General features: G+C 39.5%; 1 protein-coding gene across 1 annotated transcript in view; it reads left to right on the top strand.

Annotated features, from left to right (window-relative positions):
• The window catches only part of efcab6 (EF-hand calcium binding domain 6), a 91,467-nt gene that overhangs the window by 67,552 nt on the left and 9,808 nt on the right, over positions 1–14,107 (top strand). The window contains 5 exon segments of the mRNA XM_048607779.1: positions 938–1,165; positions 1,829–1,984; positions 3,294–3,492; positions 5,869–6,060; positions 9,541–9,765. Of these exon segments, the coding sequence (XP_048463736.1) occupies positions 938–1,165; positions 1,829–1,984; positions 3,294–3,492; positions 5,869–6,060; positions 9,541–9,765 (1,000 nt within the window).

Raw genomic sequence — 14,107 nt, 5'->3', positions numbered from 1 at the left:
CTTTTCTGATGAAGGGCCTAGGCCCGAAACGTCGGCCTTTCTGCTCCTATGATGCTGCTTGGCCTGCTGTGTTCATCCAGCCCTGCACCTTGTTGTCTCGAATCCTGTGAACACATTCCTTTTGCAAAGGCAGGGTGGCAGCCATGCATGTTTACTGTTTTTAAAATCTTTCTGGCCTATCAATTTCATTGACTAATGATGTTTGTTCTCACCTGATTAACTGTGGCATGTCCAGCATTTGCTGTTAAACCCAGAATCTTGCATTAAGGCTATAATTAGCTGATTATTTAGATATTTAACTGACTGACCTTACAGTTCCATAGCAGTTTCTGCTACAATTGAAAATGTTCAAAGTTTTGAAAACAAAATAATACTGATTGGAGGCCATCTTTCCAAATGAATGAGATTGGTGGGTTTGTTTAGTGATTAGGATTTCCAATTGATCTGTATCTTAACAGACAATAACCATGGGTTTGGGGCAACTTTTGGAATTATGACTTTTAGCAGAATGAACATAAGAATTCAACATCCATTTACCACATTAAATGGGATCAGTCAATAGAATGAAGCGAAATGACCATGAATGATAACTTGTATCAGAACGAGGGGTAAAGGAAAACCAGCCAACTCTAACTTGATAGAATGAATTCTCTCAGTTATGTAGTGTAACTTCAACAGAAGATTCACAAGATCTCTGGCAAAATAGTATTAGCATTGTTTGTGCTCAAAGTGACAGGAGGCAATGGGAGAACCCTTATTGAGGCTCATGTCAGAATTTCATTTTTCAGATCAACTGACCAGTTTATTCTCCATTCCACAGCCTCATTTGGGTGTCTGCCTTCTATTGCTGTATTACACTGTGCATCGATTTGATGGAACATTATGCCTGAAGAACATATTTAGAATTTCTTTATATATGTATTTTGTTGGCTTTCAGGTATGATTCAGATAAGAGAGGTTTTATCACTCACCTCGAGCTTCTGAAGAAGCTTAGGAATAGGTTTGCAAGACAGGTCCAGATAGACAGCAAACAAATTGTTCCAGAGAGCCGAGGCAGCTTAATAGATCATTCCAAAAAGCAACAACAATTCCAAACAGATGGAACCAAACAACAGAAACCTCAGACAGGAAATCTTAATATCGCTGAGCTGAAAAAACAGCTTAAGTAAGTAGAATCCTATACGTTTTAAGTCTTTGGATCCTCTTGACTACTATTGCAATTTAGAATTATTGGGTTTGGTACCAGATTATGCCAGTGCCTTATGACACCTATTGTGGCTTCTTTGGAAAGAGTGGTTCATGTGTGGAATGAACTGCTAGAGGATGTGGCGAATGGGGGTACAGTTACAACATTTAGAAGACATTTGGATAGCTACATGAAAAGGAAGGGTTTGGAGGGATATGGGCCAAATGCAGGCAAGTGGGACTAGTTTGGTTTGGGAACACAGTTGGCATGCACTAGTTGATCTGAAGGGTTTGTTTCCATGCTGTATGACACTATGACCGTTTTTCTAGTATTTAATTGTCTGCTGTTCCCAGGAGAATAAAGCTTTCAAATAAGAGGTGGTATGATTTGTTTTTGGAGACAACTCAAAGGAGAAATATCCTTTGTCAAACTAAACATTACTTTGATTCAGCAGTGGATGATAGCATTGCTTCACAGAAAGAGAAAACTTTGTGAATTATTATAGTCAGAAATTATTGGTGATAAATGAAACTCCTGTTATTAACCGGACTTTTATTCTTATGGAATATATCTGTTAATAGGCATTACATTGAACTTGACTGTAATATATTAACCTGTGCTGTTTTCTGTTTGACCCATAAGAGCTAAATTCAGGAACCATCACAAAGGCTTTCATGAAGCCTTTGACAAATTAGATAAAAGGAATGATGGCTGTGTGTCAATAAATGATTTTCAAAGGGTGCTGAAGGACCATAACTACCACCTGGGTGAAGAACAGCTTAAACAGCTCTTGGTCAGGTATGAACGGACATTATACTTGGTTACCAGGCACCCTTTTCTACAGGGCTGTCACCTTAGCAATTGTCTATTTATGAATTTAGTTAACATTCCAATATAAGGACATAATACCAAATGAAATACAAACAGGTATAAATTACATCAGCCTGCTGTGTTGTTCAACATGCTCATGACTGATCTGTCATTACAAATTTCCCAACACTATGTCTTGATTCCCTGAGAGACCGAAGAGTTTTTGACCTCAGTCTTAAGTATACTTAACAATGGCGTATCCACAACCTTTTGGGATAGATAATGACAGATTCACTGCCCTTTGGTGAAAGCATTCCTCCTCGTCTCAGTCATAAATGAACAGCTCCTTACCCTAAGATTGTACCTCTCTTCTGTAGATTTCCCAGCAAGGGAAACAGTCTCTCAGTGTCTTTCATATCAAGCCCCTCAGGTCACCTGTCTGTCTTCTAAATTGCAGCATGTAAAGACCAAATTTACTCAGCCTCTCATCATAGGAAGAACCTTTGGAAAACTGGTCCTTTACAAGTGGCTTTTTACTAGTGAGTTAATAGAAACTGATTTCCTGTAAATGGCTTTATTGCTTATTATCTGCCAGAATGGAAAGACTGTCCATTAATCTTCTATTTGACACAGTAATGAGTGATCATGTTGGCTGGAATACTCGGGCCGGGAGATGGGAAGGCTTGGAAATTATACGGGAAGGCATTGGTTGGGTGGGTGGTGCCTGATGTCTGCTATCATTCCATTCTTCCCGTGGTGGGAAAGGTAGGTTGTTCATTCACTTAAGTGGTCAATAAAGGACTCTTCCTGCTTTGATGACGATAATGGGTAGAATATCTGGGACATTGCCTGTAAGGAATGATCCTATTAGTATGACTAAGTAAGTTTGTTGCTTGATTAGTGCAGTTTAAATCAGGCACCATATCAATCGCATGTAGCAGCGATGATGTCATCAAACAGTTAAACAACTAGTCACATTAAAATACACAGGCACACAAAGCCTTTGCTGTTAACTTAAATTTTGCATAAATATATGATTGCATCAAGATTAAGCTAAAGTAAAGCAGAAAATATGTATCTAAACATAAAATACTTCTTATAAAAATGTGGAAATATTTAACCCTTCAGTCTGTGGGAAGCTGTATAACACAACTCTAATAGAGAAGATTTATAAAGTAGGTTTTGATCATTGTACTAATCAAAGACAGATGCGATTTTATGAGCATGCAATCTTCAAGTTCTGTTGCATCGAAATGGAATTGACATTTTTTTATATTTTGCTTTTGTTTCATACCAGTTTGGAAATCCCGATGCACAATTGCAAATTTTCTTATTCTGATTTCTTGAGAGCCATTGAGGATATTGAAAACAAGTCATTGAAGCGTGGCCCAAAACTTACATTTATTCCACGTGAAGATTTTCAAATACAATCTCCAGAGAAAATGCTCACTAAGTTGAAAGGAGAAGTTGCCAAATCTTCAAACGCATTGTTTAAGGTGAGTAATTTTAACGTTTTGCATATAGAAAGTTTCACTCATCAAGGTGTTGTTCAGATTACCACAATATTGTGCGTTAACATCAATCACTGTCCAAAAATGATTGTTGAAGTGTTATTTCCTTACCGAAGCTGTCCTAATTACCTTGCCGAAGAATAAAATTCTTTTTAATTGTACAAACATATACATGATAATTCATTTTATCTGATTACTTTGTTTTAGACAATGAACTGATTTATTTTGTATTCTTTAGAGACTGTGTTGTGTTGAGATTTACTAAAAGCAATACATGTTGAATGGCCAATTACAAAATATCTCAGTGGTACAATTAATGGGTGAATTGAGCTGTGCAGTACGTGATTTTTAGACCAGATGGAGCGAGAGTGCAGAGATGCATACACTGATCTTTAAACCAGAAATCCATGTACAATTAGTTTAGCATAAACTTCCACAACCCTGACATTATAAATCAAGAGGGAGATGAGATCACTGCCATGGGGTTACTCGTATCACATCTATGACCTAGACAGCCAACTTATTAGGGCTATAGAGAGCTTGGGGTAGACTGGGGGAAGCAGCAGCATTGAAGATATGGAGAAGGTATAAAGAGTATGAGACTATTGTAGTGCAAAGAAATAGATATTTTAATCAGAATAAGAGATTATTTGTGATAGAGAAAGAAACCACCTATGCTAAAATCAGATAAGGAAGCCCCACAACCAAGAGACATTGAGAGACAGTTAAGTGAGGCATAAACACAAATAAAAGTTTGATAGACATACATCAGACAGACTGACACACAGACATAAGTTTGGTCTCATGCAAAAATACAAAGCGAGAAAACAACTGAGGCAAAGACTAAAGGACATTCACATACCAGGAAATGGTGCTTTTTCAAACATCTTCATCCACAATCAGATAAATTACAATGAAACTATTAGATCAACAGAGAACTTGCAGCACACACAGCCCACAGGACACCTGCTGTGTTATTCTGTGTACACTGAGACAATTATCTTCTGTCCTCTAATCCTACTTCATGTGAAGTCCAGCTTTGGATCCTGACTCGCTTAATTCAAGGCCATTGAAAATTAACTAGTTTCCTTCGAAAGTGAAATGTTAAATAAATTGCCTTGATTGTTTATAAAGGCTTCTCGCGTTAAACTCATAGAACTAGTTACCTCAGCATCTGATAAGCTGTATAGTAAAGCTGGACATAACAGGAAAATTATCTTGATGCCTCATTTTCAGTTTGAGATCAATGTAAGTAATCAATATAGCACAAAGATAATTCTGCAGCTTTCACAAATTGTGGTTCTTAGGGCAACCAGCTATGCTCATCAAAGCACTGCTATATAAAAATCAGAACAAAGAGTCAGTGGAGCCTGTACCATTTAAAATAATTTTGTTGAATGTTCAGTAAACAAAGCTGATTCTCTGACAGCTCTTATTTTTATCTTTGCAGCAACACATCCTCTCACTGCTTAGCCAGTTACTGGTGTATGAGGTGCATGAGATGCACCATCTGCATTTTTATTTTTCGATTATTTCTTTCCCTCCTTCCCCCCACTTCTCCTGGAGAGAACAATTAGCTTCTCAACCACCACCATCCTCGAAACGCATACAGTTGGAAACTTGGATAAATGAGAAATTATAATTGTGCATGCATGTCAGGCCTTAACGGCCTATGAGCAGAATGTTAACACACTAATGTATTTTTTAATAGCCTCAAAAACCCACAATTCTCAATAGCTTGAACAACTAAATGATAGAAATATGTGTGCTGAATTCTGCCCATCATCTTCGTGCCTGCTCATTGCTAAAGAAGTTTAAAAACTAATTTAACTGACCTGCCACATTCTCATTCTCTGAAATTAATATGTTTCAAAATAGAACCAGACCTGCTACTAGTACAATGCCGCTATCAGTTAAGATATTTTATTGTTCATTCATATGTTACCCTCCTCCTTTTTAAGTGCATTGCCATGGGTTATGGCTTGGCAGACAGCAGGAGGACACTCAAATCTCGAGTCTCTAACAATCTTTTATGCAGGAGTACTAACCAGTATTTAAGTGGGGAGGTAGACTTGGTTCATAGTAGAAAACAATATTGACTTTGTCTTGAGGTCCACATGTACCACTTCAGTAGTTCTCGATAGTGATAGCAGGAGATCTGTATTATTCTTTCCCTAGTCAAAGCCGTTAAGGTTATCTTACCATATTAACTAACCGGGCTGATGAAATCTGAAACTTTATTCGTCTGTTTGACTTAATCACTTGCTCTGTTGTGCGTTGAGGCGTCAAAGGGACTTGGAGATGTTTTTGTTAGAATAAGCAATGATATGAAACTTTGTTTTTTTAATTTTGTTTCTTTAGGCCTTCAAATCATTTGATAAATATGGAAATGGGAAGATCAATTCATTAGCATTCCGCCAGGTGCTTCATAATGTATGCTTCAGACTGACAGACAAGGAGTTCAATTACCTCCTCAGCAAATTGAAATTAGATTCAGACTACATGGTAGACTGGCTTGACTTCCTACAGAGCTACAATATTTACAATTATAAGGTCAGCATAATTCACATCTAATGTTTATTCCTCAATGTTCAGCACTTTGACCTGACATGCAAATATAAGCTCCATCGTGTTGGGCAGCTACATCTCATTTTTGTAAAATATTTAAGATAAACATTGCATAGCTTTAGAAAGAGATACAAACTAATGAATTATTTCATATTCACAATCTTGTAATGTATCTTTTACTGAAGTGCTGAATTGTCAACTTAATTGTTCAAGGATTTTAGAAGAAGGTGTTTTATTTTAAGTTAGTAATAATACACAATAGAAGCTGATAGACACTTGAAATTTATGACAGTTCCTTCTGTTTTAACAGGGACATATTTCCTTTTGAATAAACTTTGATATCCGAGAATAGGAGAATATTATGATTTATAGAGTTGTATGAATCTCTCGAAGCCTAAGTTAAAATTATAGTTTAACAACAGCATTAACAAGGGATGATTAACATGATGTTTAGATTACAGCTTCACGTTCTGGCTACTCAGGACAGCCTCCAATTAATGTTTGCCATTGTATCAGAGGTCAATGGCTGTCGCTGAGGGATTTGGTTCAGATTTCAACATTGCTCAACTCCTATGTACCATTTCTACATTGCTAGAGTGTATGAGTATTGGAGAAGCAACCAATCACTTTATTAAATCACAGACTAACTGTGCAATATTTGTCACAATCCGCTTCCTATATTTGTCAGTGGGTGAAGATTTAGGTTAAATTCTAGAACCATGTAACATAATGGGACACAATTTTTGGTTGACTATTGGCATAGAAGACAGATTCACATCCCTCTATAGGGGAGAAATTCCATCTGCAAAATTGGTGTGTGAAGCTTTTGTTGTTGATATTTTATATAGATTTCACTAATTGACAAAATAAATTGGATTCCTTAGTGAATACGATAATGTCTGAAAAACCATTGACCAGAAACTGAACTGGACTAACTGTAAAATTACTGTAGCTACAAGAGCAAGTCAGAGGCTTAGAATCCTGTAGCGAGTAACTTACCTCCTGATTCCCCAAAGCCTGTCCACCATCTACAAGGCACAAATCAGGAGTATGATGGAATACTCCCCACTTGCCTGGATGAGTTTCCCTCTAACAACACTCAAGAAGCTTGATACCATCTGGGACAAAGCTTCATTAGCACATCTAGAAAGGGGTGGCACAGTGGTTAGCACTGCTGCCTCACAGCACCAGGGACCCGGGTTCAATTCCAGCCTCGGGCGACTGTCTGTGTGGAGTTTGCACATTCTCTCCTTGTCTGCGTGGGTTTCCTCCCGGTGCTCCGGTTTCCACCCACAGTCCAAAGAGGTGCAGGCTAGGTGGATTGGCCATGCTAAATTGCCCATAGTGTTCAGGGATGTGTAGATTAAGGGGGTTATAGGTGAATGGTTTGGATGGGTGCTTTGAGGGTTGGTGTGGACTTGTTGGGCCGACGGGCCTGTTTCCACACTGTAGGGATTCTGTTCTATGATCTCTTCTACCTCCACCACCAAGGCTCTGTAGCCGCATTATGTACTATATACAAATTGCTAAAGATCCTTAGACAATCCCTTCCAAACTTACAACATTTCCATCTAGAAGGACAAGGGCAGCAGGTACAGTGGAACACCACCACCTGCAAGTTCCCCTCCAAGCCACCCACTATCCTGACTTGAAACAACACTGAATCAAAATCTTGGAATTCCCTCCCTGTCCTACCCCAGGGCTTTTACCTGGAGGTGCAAAGGGGGAACTGGGTAGGGAGAGGGTGACAGGGCCACCTATCAACTGATGGCAGGTAAGTGATTTGAACTGTTTAAGGACCATCAGTCTCCAGTTCCCTGGAGACATTTAGAAACTGGGAAACAAACCTCAGACTAACTGGTAGCAGCACTGCAAGACCCTTCTTGCCTTCCTGCTTTCAGCTGAGCCATAGGCTGCCACTATGCAGGGTCTCCTGTTTCCATAATTTTGGTTAGAATCCTGAGAGAATTTCAAAAGGTTGGAGGGAAGGCATCTACATCTTGGAATAACTTATCCCTCACAGACCTGCCAAGTCACCCTGCTGCTGCACATAACCTGGCATGTCTCCTGCTGACTATCCAGCCCCAAGGGCCATCGTTAATTGAAGATCCAACCTACCCTCGGGCCAATACTTGGCCATTATGGAGAAAATCACAGACATTCTGTACAAATTTCTGGTTTCTGACATCCATTTGAGCCTGCCAACAGGGTTCTGAAGCCATGGGGATAATTGTGCCCATGGTTTCAAACTTAAAATTAATCCACTCTTTCTATATTGAGAAGCTAAAGGTAAGCTGTTTATTTCTTAATAGCTTTTTTCCCTATATTTCAGATTTCTAGTATTCGTAGATCTTCATTTTTATTACTTTTACTCAGTCCACACTCCCACACATCTGTAAAGAAATCTCAATCTTTTCCACTTCATTGCCTGACCCCATGGATTTCATTTGATCCCATTGCTGTTGTTGTACAATGCAGATTTCAGATAAACAATCTTAGAATGTTTTAAATCCTGCCCAGATTCCAGCACATCACATTCCAAAATGCATCATGTTTTGCGTTTTTCTAAAATGCCTTTTTAACTGATTTTGTAATTTAGGTTTTGTTGTCTAACAGTTTTCATAACGTAAGAGATGATTATAATTTCATCACAAATTTTGCATTTCTGTGTGGTTTAATGAAGCACAGTATTTATGTAAATGATTAAGAAGCGTTAACCTTTCTTAGCAATATAAAATAATGGTGAGTATAGTTTTTAGAGTAAATATTGACATTCTAGCATTTCCAAATCTATGATAATGTCAGAGTGACTACTGATATGCAGTTGTCCTGCACAATGCACTTTAATCATGTTTGGGTGTCAGTGTTGTGAGAGCATAGGGGTAGGACTAGGGATTGTTAGCACTGGGCACTGAGAGAGACGTGAGCTGACACCCATGTTATTATGTCTGCATTGCCTGCAGAAGCACCTATTAACATCTCTATTGACAATCACCATTGTCTTTGTAAATTAATTCTTTTTATGTTTGACAATAAAATAATTATTGTCCTCCTCAGGATTCAGTGTGGGAACAAGTATACAACTGAATGGACATACTTAATTATGCATTTTTCAATAAAATCGGTGACCAACCACTGTCATTTTTCAATGGCTGGTAGGCCATTTTTGAGTTAGCTGGATGAGAGAATGTCAGAAGAATTTATTCTTGCTGTATCATACACCAATATTACAGTTTTTAGCATCTGGACTTTGAATAATCCACTAAGAAAGGCAATAAGAATGGAGCAGCATCATTCCATAGATCAGTGGGTGAAGGACCTCGGATATGAAATTGTCGTCAGTCGAACCACCAGGCCATCACATGCAGAACTACATGTGTGAGAAGACATTGCTTTTTGATTTACTTGTGCTGCCTGCAATTGATTAAATAATTTATCATAACTAAAACTTATTTTGTATTGCAGGCTGCAGAGAAACCAGAAGGACAAGATCAAGCCAGCAGACCTAAATCATCTCAACAGTTAACAATGAATGAAATTATGTCCCACATCCAAGAGGTCGTTAATTCATGCCTCTACATCATTACACAAGAGTTTGAAGAAGTTGATTATGCGAATGTAAAAGTTGTTTCTAAGAAGCACTTTAAGGAAATATTTTTTAAACATTTCATGAGCCTCACAGATGAACAGGTGCGTCTTTCAGCAATAGAAATTATAATTGGATGTAGTCCTATCCATTCCTTTTACTTTGAAGCCTTCATTTTCTTGGGGGAGAAATGGATGAATGAATAGTATTACTTAACAATTTTTAATAAAACAGTAAAGGAGGATTTTCTTACATGATTTTAATTCAATTAAGGTGAAAATTTGAATTAAACAAATCTGAATGTGGTAAAAGCAAGTCAGTAGGAAAAATATGGTAAAATTGGAATAAATTAAGTTCTTGATGTCAAGAAAAGAAGTCCAATTTTACAACCAGGTTTTGAAAGTGGGTGGCAAGATGCCTATTTGCAAGCATTTACATGTCATTAGTACCTAATGTCATATCATTGATGTGCAGTTTCCTATTCTCCCCAGAAAGTAGACAGTGACAATTCCTGACATGAAAGTCAGGGCAGGTACCTGGCAGCTCCAGCTCACCGCTTGTCCTTGGGTCCTCACCAGCACCTGGCTTGTAGCATTGTACCCTGTGGTGCTTCAAGTGATCATCGAGATACTTCTGGGATGATGTGATGTTCTCATCTCTACCACTCTTTCAGATTCTTTAAACCACCTCAAAACCTCCTGCCTCTTACCTTTAAACTGTTTTCCCTGGTTATTGATCCTTTTACTAAGGGGAAAGGTTTATTTCTATCTACCCTATCTTTGCCCCTCAATTTTATGCCCCTCAATCAGTTCTTCCCCTCAGCCATCTCTGCTCTAAGGAAAACAACTGAAAAAAGTCAATCTGTCTTCCTAGCTGAATCACTCCAGCACAGGCAACATCCTGGTGAATCTCTTCTGCACCCCAAATACTGCAGTCACCATCCTTTCTATAATGTGGTGACCAAAACTGCACACAGTACTCCAACTGTGGTCTAACAGACACCCTGTATAGCTCTGTCATAACCTTGACCAGTAAAGGCAAATACCCCATATGCAGCCTTAACCATCTTCTCTACCTGTTCTGTTGTTACACCAATGTCCCTCTGATCCTTTATCCTAAGATTCTACCATTCATTACATACTTTTTTGCCTTTTTAGTCCTTCCAAATGCATTACCTCGCACACTGTTCAGGATTAAATTCCATTTGACACATTTTGTCCCATCTGACCAAGCTGTGTGTATCATCCCGTAGTCCAAGGCTTTCTTCCTCCCTCTTTACCACACCACCAATTTTCATGTTATCTGTAAACTTGTAGTCAAACTTTCAACGTTTGTGTAGAGATCATTAATAAACTTTACAAACAGCATCGAAACCTGTGGTATGCCATTGGACACAGGCTTCCTGTCATAAGGACAAGTACTAAATGTCACACTCTGCCTCTGACCACGAAGGCAATTTTGGATCCAGTTTTCCCAATTGCTGTGAATCCCATGGGCTGTTACCTTCTTGACCATTGTCCCAGGTGAGACCTTGTGAAAAGCCTTGCTGAAGTCTATGTAGACTACATCCAGGGCATTGTCCAGATTCACAGATCTAGTCACCAGTTTGAAAAACTCAGTTAACACTCCAGCATGATCTCTCCCACACAAGCCATGCTGACTTTCCTTTGATTATTCCTTGTCTGTCCAAATGAAGATTAATTCTATCCCTCAGATTTTTTTCCAACAGTTTCCCTACCATAGATGGTAGACTCACAAGGCTGCAGTTCCCTAGCTTCTCCTTATCACCCTTCCTGAATAATTTTCCCATATTATCTGCTCTCCAGTCCTCTGTCCCCTCTTCTGTGGCCAGAGGTTTTGAAAATTAATGTCAGGGCCCCTGCAATCTCCTTCCTTGCCTCCCATAGCAGGCTGTGATAAAACTCAGCTGGTCCAGGGAATCTATCCAAAATTAAACCCATTAAAACCGCTATTACCTCCTATCTCTCAATTGTAATTTGTCCAAGTAAATCCAACATTCCTCCTCCCTGATTTCTATACCTACATTGTGATCTGTCATGAATGCCAAGTACTGGTTTAAAACCTCACCCACGTCTTTCAGCTCCACGCACAATTTGCAACTTATTAATAGGCTGCTCTCTTTTCTTGGTTAACCTCTTGTCCCTAATATCCTTTAAAGTGCCTTTGGATTTTCCTTTATTTTATCATTACACCTCTTCGATTTCCTATTTTCTTTTTAAGTAACCCCTTTTTTATATGCTTCTACTGCTTCTGGTGTTTTGAGCCTTCCGTATCTCCTATAAGCATCCTTTTTTTCCTGATGAGCCTTTGTGTGAGGTAGCAGAGAGAAGGTCAAAAATCACACAATGCCAGGTTATAGTCCAACAGGTTTATTTGAAAACACAAACTTTCAGAGCACAGCCCCTTCGTCAGGTACAGTGAGAGGAGAGCATACAGGCACAGAGTCTGTAGACAGAGAGATGAAGGAGAGAGAGATCAAAGAATCATACAACTGGTGTGAGTGGTGTGAATAAACCTAAAATGGCTGGCTAACTGCCTGCCTCCTGTTGAATCATTCCTACAATCTTACGTTCTAGAAATTGCAGAAGCAGGATATGGAGAACTCTGTTAGTTTTGATTGATTTAAGATGCAAATTCCAGAATCTGTTTCAAGTCACTGCCCTGAGATAATTAAAGGTTTCATCAGTGTCTGCCGAACTTTCCAAACTTCAATCAGGCAAAGTGATAGGAATATACAAAATGTGTCATCTCAGGTCAGATACTGAATTGTGGGTGTGAAGCCTTGTGCGGAGTCTGTGTCAGAGTTTTAACCTGGAATCAGGCTGGTTTTATTCTGAAAGCAGGAATTTATAAAATGTCACACTGACTGACTGTGACTACAAATTGTGTGTTTCTTGAACAAAATAGAATGTATCTGCAAATATACAAACATCTTGGATGAAATAATTCACATCATAGGTTTATGTGGGTGTGTGCATGCCCGTGCTTGGGAGGGAGTGTGTTTGTGTGAGAGAGAGAGAGTGTGTGTGTGTGTGGGAGTGTAATAAGTAATCCAAAACTGTACAAACTAATTTAAGATAGAAAGATCATAACATTTTATTAAGGTGATGCTGTCAAAACAGGACAGTAAGGAAGATTTTGTAGATACAGAACAGTGTGGTGGGATCACCTGTAGCATGACATGAAACCAAGATCACGGTTGATGCTGTCTTCATGGGTACGGAACTTGGCTATCAGTTTCTGCTTGGCGATTCTGTGTTGTTATGTATCTTAAAGTCCACCTTGGAGGACCCTTACCCGAAGATCGGAGGCTGAATGCCCTTGACAGCTGAAGTATTCCCCGACTGGGAAGGAACAGTACTGTGTGGTGGTTATTGTGCGGTGTCCATTCATCCATTGTCATAGTGTCTGCATGGTCTCGCCAATATTCCTTGCCTCGGGGCATCCTTGTCTCCAACATGAGATAGACAACATTGACCAAGTCACATGAGTATCTGCTGCATACGTGATGGGTGGTGTTCCCACGTATGATAGTCGTATCTATGCCGATGATCTGACCTATCTTGCAGAGGTTGCCAAATCAGGGTTGATTGGTGTTGTGGTTGATGTCCTGAAGGCTGGGTAGTTTGCTACAAACGATAGTCTGTTTAAGGTTAGGTGGTTGTTTGGAGGCGAGAAGTGAATATGTAGGGAAGATCTTGGTGAGATGCTCATTATCATCGATGTCATGTTTAAGGCTGCAAAGAACACGGTGTAGTTTTGCCACTCTGGGGAAGTACTGGATGACAAAGGGTACACTATCAGTCATATCCCGTGTCTGTCTTCTGACGAGATTGTTGTGGTTTTTAGCGGAGGCACATCAGAACTGGCGATTGATGAGTTCAACATCGTATCCCCATTGTTATGAAGGCATCCCTCAAAACCTTCAGGTGTCCGCTGTGTTCCTGCTCATCTGAGCAGATCCTGTGTATGTGTAGGGCTTGTCCGTCGGGATGGCGTTTTTAATATGTTTAGGGTGGAAGCTAGAAAAGTGCAGCACAATGAGGTTAGTCAGTCAGTCATTTTAGGTTTGTTCACTCCACTTACACCAGTTGTATGATCCTGTGATCTCTCTGCCTATAAACTCTGTGTCTGTGTGCTTTCCTCTCACTGCACTTGACAAAGGGGCTGCACTCTGAAAGCTTGTGATTTCAAATAAACCATTTGGACTATAACCTGGTTTCATGTGGTTTTTGACTTTGTCCAACCCAGTCCAAGGGCGGGACCTTCACATCATGGCAGAGAGAAGGTGGTGGCACTGTTCCTGATGGAGTGTAGAAGGTCATTCTTCCTTTGTGGCATTGCTGTGCATTTCTCTGAACTGTGGAAATGGCACTGATCTGGGTGGCAACTTGAAACCAGACTGGCAGAGTCTGGTGCTTGGTC

Source organism: Rhincodon typus, chromosome 18, assembly GCF_021869965.1.
Source record: "Rhincodon typus isolate 14 chromosome 18, sRhiTyp1.1, whole genome shotgun sequence".
In the NCBI taxonomy this organism is placed as follows: Eukaryota; Metazoa; Chordata; class Chondrichthyes; order Orectolobiformes; family Rhincodontidae; genus Rhincodon; species Rhincodon typus.
The sequence above is the reverse complement of the archived record's forward strand: the minus strand, read 5'-3'. Positions and strand labels throughout refer to the sequence as shown.